Source organism: Lissotriton helveticus, chromosome 7 (genome assembly GCF_964261635.1).
Source record: "Lissotriton helveticus chromosome 7, aLisHel1.1, whole genome shotgun sequence".
NCBI lineage: Eukaryota > Metazoa > Chordata > Amphibia > Caudata > Salamandridae > Lissotriton > Lissotriton helveticus.
Genome location: NC_136068.1, coordinates 399,224,327 through 399,234,923, shown reverse-complemented (window position 1 = coordinate 399,234,923; position 10,597 = coordinate 399,224,327). Strand labels below are relative to the sequence as shown.

Below are 10,597 nucleotides of genomic sequence, written 5' to 3'. Positions count from 1 at the left end.
TTGCGACTATGGTCCTTTTCGCTCAAGGTCAGTGAAGCACGTACTGCTCCGATTTCCATAGGTTCTGGCGCGGGAACAGGTTTTTCTCCCTGGCTCTCTCGTTCGTAAGAAGGGCCTCCCTTCTCTCACTTCTTGTAGTCGCCTTTACGTTCCTTCATTCGGTGGTCCAAACGTAAGGTAAGGTCAATGAGAGCGTTGCACGTGCGGGGTTGCGGGTCTATCTGGGCCAACACGTCCTTCAGTTCATCGTTCAGCCCTTGATAGAAAACCGCTGATTGTTTTGCTTCAGGCCAGTCAGTTTCGGCCACTAACCGACGGAAGACATTAAGATACGCAACCAACTCTGTGTTCCCTTGTTTGAGCACCAGAAGCTCCCTGTCAGCAGTAAACGTTTCTGCTCAGCGGTCGAACGTTTTCTCGAATTCAGCGCGGAACTCATCCCAGTCGTAAAGTAACGGGTCATCGCGTCTCACTACAGGAACTGACCACTGTGCTGCCTCGCCCCCTAAGTAGGAAATCAAAAAAGCTACACGGGCCTGGTTTGTGGCGAATAGTTTCGGTTTGCACATGAAGTGTAGCAACACTTGCGTCATGAAGACTTGCACTTTTTTGTTGTCCCCATAGAATCTCTCAGGGGGTGCTAAGGGTATGTGGGCAGGCATTTTAACTACTTCTGAGGTGGATGGAGTTGCACTCCCCCCGCATCAAACGGGTTTGCCTGGATCCTATCCATCTTAGCCCTTAGCTGCGCTGTTTCTGATCTAGATGCTGCTACTTCTCTATTACAAGCCGCTAATTCGGTTTGAACCAGCGCCAGCGCCGCTATGACGTCTTCCAAGGATGCCATTTCTACGTGACTTCAGCACAGTCAAGAAGAATGAAAGTAATCGTGGGCCGATTATTCTGTCAGGCTCCGTCTTCTCTACTTCTTCGGGGCTGTGCTGAATGACCTATAACCTCCCCTACGCGACTTCCCCAGAGCCTGAAGTATACACACAGGCGACTAGGACAGTCCCGCCGGGGAGGGAAAGGAAGGGGACAGCGAGGAGGGAGATCTGAAACGAGATCGACAGACAGTTAGAAGGTACCCTCCCGCACCCCTTAACACATTTCTAACCCCTTAATCTTCCTTCTGTACGCTGTATGGAAATACCCCTACCTGTAAAGGAAAATACGTTGGACCTGAATCCTAGGGGAAGAGAATCTGGGCATTGCTAGAGTGTTGACACCAACGTCAAAGGGATACACAACATCAATATATAATTCACATTCCCAAAAGGTTGAAAGAATCATACACACAATACCCATGCATACCTAACAGTGTTTGTTCTCAATCTTGTTGGCACAACACCCCCTTAGACTTGAACCCCTGTCTCTCTTCTCCTGTGTTGGGATGAAATAAGCTATGCACACAAAATGGCAGACTTCACAACTGTCTTTGTAATCAAAAGGGATATCAACACAATGGAACCGGTAGATTCAAGGGTTCCCGAAAGGCTAATGTTTCTTAGACGTTTCAGTTATTTACATTGCACAATACAAACATGAAAATAGTTTGAGTCCTGACTTCCTAAAGCATGAAGGTCAATGCCCGAAAGTGTTTAGCCTCAAGTATCTCCCTGCAATGAGACGAATGTTATGCGTCTCTTCCAACAGGGAGTTTGCTGGTTTCAGTACGAAATACCCCCACGAGCAGTCACGGAGAAGTTCTCCGCTCCGAACATGTGCGGGAAGTGTCCAACCCAAAACGGGACACCGGAGGTTTCCTTAAACAAGAACAAAAGCTGTATCTTACCCAACCGGCTCGATACCAACCGTCTTCATATCCTTGCAGGAATAATCGACGAAGTCGGCGTCTTTGGGACGCCCTTTTACTTCCGCGTCTTGCGTGATTTACGTCAACCACGCAACGCGATCCCGGCCATGCCGGGAAACGTAGTCTTTGGTGTCTTTGTCGTTGTTTGTTTCCGTTCTCCGGGCGTAAAGAGCCTACAGAGGGCCGCGGCTGATACGAACATGACAGAATACTCCAAAGGGGACCGGAAGAAAGGGTGGGGTCAGTGGTTTGGCAGAGAGTAGTGAGAAGTAGATACAGGAGTTGTGTGCTAGACATGGGTCAGTCCTTGGAAACATCAGCGCAGGGTAGTTTATCTCGCAAGGAAGGGCTGCGTCAAGAAAACAAGCATTGGCAAACCCAATAGGCCTTGCCTTTGGAATCTATTGGATTTGCCAATTGTTTTTAGTAATGCTGTGCAGCATGGCCCATGCTGTGCTACATGGCTAAAAGAACAAAGTAGAAAATGCGCCATTACCCAGCTGTAGTGTCACTTTGTAAGAGCGCCCACCACACACGTGCAAGCCTTCAAAATGACACAACTGTTTTTTTCCATTTACCAATTTGGATCAGTAAATTAAAAGAAAATAAGTAGCTCAAAAAAGCGGGTGGGGTGGTGCCATAGAGGACCGGGGTAGTGAAAAGCAACATGGAGGGCACAGTTGGGGGAAAGAAATAAATGGGAGATGGAACCAACAAAGAGCGCAGGGATGGGGAGGAGAAGCAACAGGTGAGAAGGAAGGCGCAGTCAGTGGGGACCTAGACAGAGGGCACGGAGGAAAAGCAAAGGATGAGAGAAATAGAGGATTCAGGTGGGGGAAGTAACACAGAGGGTAGTGTAGGGAGAAGTAACAGTCAAAAGAGGAGGAGGGAACATGTGAGGTGAAACAGCATGGAGGGTGCAGAACAGAAGCAATGAGAGAGAAGGAGAACGAGTGAGGGGCAGCAACACAAAGGGTGTGGAAGAGAAGCAATAGGCAGGAAAGCAACATGAAGATGGTGAGGAGAAGCATACAGGTGAGTAAACAATGTGGAAAAGTAAATGAGGGCAAGCGCAAGACTGTTATTGAGAATTGCAGTCATGCACAGCCTGTCTCCAGTTAGTGCCTTTCTATTTCTGGAGCGTAGAAGCAGTTTTAAGATCTTCTTAGAGTTTCTCATAGGTCCAAATTGGAGTAATTTCTGATATTTACTTGTTTCCCTCATTTTCATTCCTTGATTTTGCTCATGAGAAAGTGTCACTCATAGTCTTTAAAATGTCACTCATAATTACTGTGAAATTATGAAATTGTCACACATAGCAATCTGAAACCTTGGCTGCTATGACTTTGATTAACAAAACAAAAGAGGTGCTTTCACTGTTACAGGCCATAGGGGCGTGGGCAGGGCTTTAAGTGGGATGAAAAAACTGGGAGGTCCCTCAAAGGGGCGTGGCTAATGTAATTGAGGGCGTGGCTTAAAACACATAAGGTAAAAATCTGTGTTTAGCATAGTGTGCCCGATAGGGTGACCAACTGGCATTGGTGCAAATTCAGGACGGTGAGTGTAAAAATTCAGGACAAAGGGTCAAAATTCAGGACACAAATTCAGGACAGGAGGTCAAAATTCAGGACAAAACTTCAGGACAATAGATAAGTTTTACAGACACATCAGAGGTCGCGCAATAGTATATAATTAAGCCCAGCCATTTCCAAACATATTCAACCATTTGCAAACCTATCCATCATGTATCCTTCCATCTATCATTTCACTCATCCATCCCTTCATCCATCCTTGCACTCATCAATCCATTATCCATCCATCCACCCTTTCACCCTATCCATCTGTACACTTATCCATCCACTCTTCATCCCATCCATCCATCCAGCCATTTACCCTTTCACCAATCCAGCCATCCTTTCACTTACTAATCCTTCCACCCATCCACTATTTTAGTCATCCATCCATCCTCCCTTTCTCTCTCCATCGACCCTTTCACTTAGCCATCCTTCCTTCCATCCATCCATCCACCCATCCATCTACTCATCCACTCATGAATCCATCCATTGACCCTATCACTCATCCATCTATCATTTCACTCCTTCACACATCTATTCATCCTTTTGTCCATCTACCCTCCCTTTCACTCACTCATCCATCCTTACATCCACCCTTTCACTCATACGTACATTAATTCACCCTTGCACTTATCAATCCATCAATCCATCCACTCATCCACCCACCCATCCATCATCCACCCAACCATCCACCCACCCACTCATCTATCCTTTCACCCACCATCCAATCCACTCATCCATCCTTTCACCCACCCACCATCCACCCACCCACTCATCCATCCTTTCACCCACCCACTCATCATCCACCCATCCATCCTTTCACCCACTCTCCATCCATCCATCCTTTCACCCACCCCCTCATCATCCATCCATCCATCCTTCCCCTCATCATCCATCCATCCATCCTTTCACCCACCCCCTCATCATCCATCCATCCCCTCATCATCCATCCATCCTTCCCCTCATCATCCATCCATCCTTCCCCTCATCATCCAACCATCCTTCCCCTCATCATCCATCCATCCATCCCCTCATCATCCATCCAGCCTTCCCCTCATCATCCATCCATCCATCCTTTCACCCACCCCCTCATCATCCATCCATCCCCTCATCATCCATCCTTCCCCTCATCATCCATCCTTTCACCCACCCCCTCATCATCCATCCATCCTTCCCCTCATCATCCATCCATCCATCCTCCCCCTCATCATCCATCCATCCATCCACCCACCCCCTCATCATCCATCCATCCTTCCCCTCATCATCCATCCTTTCACCCACCCCCTCATCATCCATCCTTTCACCCACCCCCTCATCATCCATCCATCCTCCCCCTCATCATCCATCCATCCATCCTTCCCCTCATCATCCATCCTTCCTTTCACCCACCCACCCGTCCATCCATCCTTCCCCTCCATCCATCCCCTCATCCATCCATCCTTCCCCTCATCCATCCTTCCCCTCATCCATCCATCCTTCCTTCCACTCATCCATCCATCCTTCCCCTCATCCATCCTTCCCCTTATCCATCCTTCCTCTTATCCATCCTTCCTTTCATCCATCATCCATCCTTCACCTCACCCATCTATCCATCCATCCTTCCCCTCCATCCATCCCCTCATCCATCCATCATTCCCCTCATCCATCCATCCTCCCCTCATCCATCCATCCTCCCCTCATCCATCCATCCTTCCTTCCCCTCATCCATCCATCATTCCCCTCATCCATCCTTCCCCTCATCCATCCATCCTTCCTTCCCCTCATCCATCCATCCATCCATCCATCCTTCCCCTCATTCATCCATCCTTCCCCTCATCTATCCTTCCTTTTATCCATCCATCCATCCTTCCCCTCATCCATCCATCCTTCCACTCATCCATCCATCCATCCTTCCCCTCCATCCATCCATCCTTCCCCTCCATCCATCCTTCCCCTCATTCATCCATCCATCCCCTCATCTATCCTTCCTTTCATCCATCCATCCATCCTTCCCCTCATCCATCCTTCCCCTCATCCATCTTTCCCCTCATCCATCATCCAGCTACCCTTCCACCCATACATCCAGCTATTTACATTTTCTCTCATCCATCCTTCCCCTCACTCATCAATCCATCCATCCTCTCTCATTATCCATTTATTCAATCTTTCATTCATCCATTCACCCTTTCACTAATTCATCCAGCCATCCACCCATCCCTTCACTTACTTACTCTCCCACCTTTCCATATTAATTTGAGCTGAGACCTTTTGAGAGGAGGCCCATCAGGAACTTCACCTTCGCTGCAGGAGCCGTTCCAGGACTTGGACAGAACAGAAGCCACCGAGGGCAGAGACAGCATCCACCACAGGGGGGGACAGGAGCCATCACAGGCAGGGGTGGGGGAGGGGGACAGGATCCACCACAGTGGGGGGACAGAAGCATTCACAGGGGGGGGGGGACAGGAGTCATTACAGGCGGAGGGGAGGGGGGCCAGGAGCCATCACAGGAGGGGGAACAGGATCCACCAGGGTGGGCACAGGGGTGGGCATGCAGTATTCTAGTATCATCTTGGGCTCCTCGCCCCCTCCTGCACAAGACAAGGAAGACAGGCTCTCTGTCCAAAATGCCATCCCCCACTGTGATGTACAGTACTTACAGGAGATACTCTAAGAGAACTGCTTTAACTGATTGTCATCCATACTTTGTTAATCAGTGTGGGTGCGATTGTGCCATTTCTTAATTTTATTACATTATAGACTGCATGTTTGAAGAACAGAGATTTGCTTACAATTTAGTGACATTAATTAAGCTCTTTGACGAGAGAGTACCACGTGCTGCCTCTGTGTAATCTGGCCGAGTCTAGGATGTTTGGGGCCCTGGGTAGAAATGGAATGTGTGAGGCCCCCTCTAAATTGCAGAGACATGACGCATTCAGGGCTGTTTGCATCTGAATGGATGCCCCTGCCTGCGAAGCTGCCGCCCCCCCTCTGTCACCTTCAAGCACCTCTTAACAGCTCATCAAGGGCTGAAGTCAAGGGCTGAAGGAGTGAGGGTTGCCATCCCGCTGTGCCTCTCCAATGCTGAGGGGTATCTGAGCTTTGGAAACAGCATCGGTGTCAAGAAGGGAGGTGGGTGGAAGCTGTGCCTGGTTAAAATTACGGACAAATGGCGTCCGTTAAAGAATCCTTTACGGACAACGGACAGACGGCCAAAATTACGGACTGTCCGTGAAATTTACGGACGGTTGGTCACCCTAGTGCCCGACTTGTATTTTGCTGTTTCTGTCATTGAATCCAGACATATGATACAACAAGTAACATCATACCTTCAACAAGGCAGAATTATTGGCTTTGTTAATGGTTTTTAGTTGCATAAGATAAATAAGCAGCAACTATGGCTAGGATATAATATTGAAAAATCTTCCACTTTAAGCTCTGGTGACACCACGACAATGTTGCTGCTCCTGCGTTTCAAAAAGAGAAGGGAAATCCAGAGAGAAAATTACTCTCCTTAAAGGATTTTCCTTCCCCTACAAAGCTCAGCTGGCATGACGTCATGCCGTAACCTCTACTAGTCAGAAGTGAGCAGTTTGAGCACGCGCACATCGATGTGCCCGTTGTCACTGCCGCCGGAAAACACACTGACCGCCTGTGCCAGGGCACAAAACAGAGCTCAATAGAGACCCGTTCGAGGAACCCCAAAATCATCCGGTATTCAGCACCGGTAAGACCTGGCCCACTTAAAGCCCTGGTCGTGGATAGTGCGGAAGACAGGAGGACAACGTTCCTCTTCACCAAGGGGTAAATTATTCTTCTGACCCGAAGGTCACTTGCTTTGAGGTCATGCTTCCAAACACCAATCAGGATGCATGCCACCGTAACGTCACACGCGGAGGAACACTAGGTGTTATAGTGTGATTTAACAATTATTAAGAGTGTTTTACTTGAAGTATTGCCTCACGACCCTCAACGTATCCTCTACTTGGCCACCTTCCCGTATTTCTACTGCTGGCGAAAACAACGCGTGAACACATTAAAGCGCCCCCTCACAAGGATTATTTGGTCCCAGCACGCTCCACCCGGAGGCGGAAGGAGACGGGAGGGCGGAAGTGGTTGAACCTTGCGTATGTGGCGCGCAGAACGGAGGAGCGGCATGACACCCGGGGGGTAATACCACTTATGTTAGAGTTTCCTGCGGGACGCACGAGTGATTGAGTGGAGTTGGCAGAGGACGGGCGGCTGGACCGTGCTAAACACCTGGCCTTCTATTAGAAGAACTCACAGCGGTCACCAGCGCGAACTCTTGCGCACGCGCAGAGCCAGCCTGACTGGACTGTTCAAGGCAGGACGCACGCGCGTTGCACTTTTTGCGGCTGCCGTATGCAGATTGCTCCACGTTCCCTTGTAGAGAGTGTGTGCGCGCACGGAACCCCCTCCCTGTTCTCCGGTAGTTTAAACCCTCTGTCTGGTGCGGTCGTGCGCTAGGTATCAGTGTTGTGTTATTGGGTTTAGCTCCCCTACGCGAAGCTCTCAGTGCCGAACCCTCTCCATTCTTGGTCGGCGTCTCGTGCGTCTTCCTTCCATTTCCGCTCGTGCTATGATGATGATGAAGCCGCCCTCACAGCAGGCCCCGCCCGGGCGGAAACCAGTCATGCCTGGAGCAGGGATCCCCTCGCCTGGGAGCCCCAACGGTGCGTTGAGCCCAGGACTGCGGCAAGACCGTCCCGGAGGTGGTGGCAGGTAAGTGCTCTTTTGAGGTGTGGAGAGCGCGGCATCATGTGGTGTGGCAGATGAGTGACATCAAAGCTCCATGCTGTTGGCTGTCTTGGAAGACCAGTTGCAGACTCCACTGGTCAGGATTGGGCAAGTGGAAGTGATGGAGCTCTCGCTTACCAGTTCATTGCGGGGTTTGTAGTGGCCAAAAACTCTCACATATTCCCTCGTGACAGTGAACATGCTGCTGTTATGCAAACGAAACCTACATTTTCACTCTGCACGGAAGCACCCTGTATCATCTGCACGGATTAAAATATGTTGTCATTGGGATTGGGATTTTATAGTAAATTAAATGCCAATGTTAATTTAGTGCGCTTCTTCTAATTTCTCTTCGTTTTGTTTCTTTATTCCTATCTATAACCCTCACTGCTGTTTCTACGGCTGTCATCTCACCTCCCCGTTCTTACAAGGTCTTAAAAAGCTTAATATCATACCTCTATTCCCTCAACATCTCAGTGTAGATGATGATTTTATGTCGAGCCCATGTTTCATAGAATTCTTCTCCATCAACTATCATTTTAATGTAATTTTTAACACGTGTCGCCCTGATTTGTGCAGTGACTTGTGAAAAGTCACTGCACAGCAGGGACTCTATAGAAAATTGCTAAATAAATTAATTGGCGCTGTAGTGGATGTCAGATGTTAGATAATTTAATGACAAGCCACTAAATATTATTTAACTGTTACTGATGCGGCGTTATGTGCTTTAAAAAAAATACGCAAGTGTTTGTTCATTAGAGATACCTAAACACAGTTAGACCATTCCAGATCGTGCTGTAAGAAGTTATATGCCTCTTTGGAGATTGCTTTCTGTGAAATCGAATATGTACGTCTTATTGTGGTAGACATCAGTCATTTAGATTTTAGAGCATGCAACATACCTTCAAAACTCTTCATTTCGGATTACAAATCCATAAAACATAGACCGAATACTTTATTCATATGCAACAATTGCAAGATACACAGTTCCAGCATTTTAAAACGTTTGCAAAAAGACCAGATTATATTCCATCCATACTGTGCATAATACAGCAGCTTTCCTTGTTAAAATGTCACTAAAATCATTTATGTACAAACCGGGCAGAGCAGCGAAACATTCTCTATTTTTCCCCATAAAAAAAAAAGTTCCATTAAAAATATAATTCCTCCTATCTTAAAACAATCTGTTATTGGTATTTCCTTGCCATCGCTGTAAGCATGGGATCAAGTAGATCGAAGAGAAATACACATCTTATTTAGATCTGGATAACTACATTAATTATATGTCTTTTCTACTGGAGTACTAAATAGTTTCCAAGAGCAATGGCCTGGATAACAAAGGGAATCCTCCTAGCATCAGCAGTTTTTTGACAAAAAAAATCCATAACATTTACATACTAAAGAGCATATCGTTTACAGTTGTCACAGTTACAAGTCCTGAATACTTACCATCCAATAAGCAATAATTCTAAAATGCATATAAGACAGCAAAAAAAATTCAAAAGCTTGATGGAATTCCTGTCAATGTTAACTTTTGATGCGGTTTTGGGTGTTGCTATAATACAATTTTTGCAGGCCCTACATCTCCTATGAGTTTTATTCCTTCTTCACACAAAGGGCAACCGATTTGTTGAAGGCTGATTACCAAAGGTCCTTGTTAGAACTGGCTATTTCTGGTAGGCTAAGGCTGACGCCAAAGCCAGGCAGAAACCACCATTCTAGTCAGGGCAAGGAAGTCACACGCCAAGATAACCCCTGCTCACCCTCTAGGTAGCTTGGCACGAGCAGCAAGGCTAAACTCGGAGGCGATGTGTAAAGCATTTGCGCCAGCGCACAACAGCAACAACATCCTAGGCACACCACAAAAGGGACTCCACACAAGATTATTATAAAAATAACTTCTGTATTGTAAAAATCACATCAGATAGAAATCACACATGTACATGGTGCCAACTGGCACGGCAATATTCACAAGGGATTATTTACAAGACAGGGCCACATGGGCCACTGTCATAATCAGCACTTTTAGAAATAGTACTTATAGAACTTAGAATAAAAGTGTATAAAATCACTGTAACACAAAGTAACAGTTATAGATCACATCCAGTAACTACTGGGAACAGGTAAGTACCACCTACGCAACCCTAAACCCTTAGGAGACTGTCACGCAGGGGACCAGGACCTCACTAGGACCACCTGTACTAAAAAGAACAACCACCTAAGTATCACACAGCATTTAGGGGTCTAAGCAAGAACACATTACCTATGATGTATGAAACACATTCAGAGGAGTAGTAAAGAGAAACACATAATGTATAAACCTACACATTCAGCGGTGGTAAGAATAAAGCACATGATGCAATAAAAATACATTCAGAGGTATCGTAACAATAGAGTAGCGCAAAAGTCACATGATGTCTAAAAACATTCAGAGGTGCAGGAATAAAAAACATACAATTGCGCACAGCCTTAC

The 10,597-nt window shown here is 47.1% G+C and overlaps 1 protein-coding gene across 5 annotated transcripts in view; it reads left to right on the top strand.

The window, feature by feature from the left end:
- Positions 1-7,304: 7,304 nt before the first annotated feature.
- The window catches only part of ATXN2L (ataxin 2 like), a 976,149-nt gene continuing 972,856 nt past the window's right edge, over positions 7,305-10,597 (top strand). The window contains exon 1 of one of the 5 annotated variants that reach the window (XM_078652258.1): positions 7,305-8,109. In XM_078652258.1, the coding sequence (XP_078508384.1) occupies positions 7,967-8,109 (143 nt within the window). In that variant the 5' untranslated portion in view covers positions 7,305-7,966. The remainder of the gene's footprint in view (positions 8,110-10,597) is intronic. The other 4 variants (XM_078652261.1, XM_078652257.1, XM_078652259.1 and 1 more) reach the window with 4 other exon arrangements.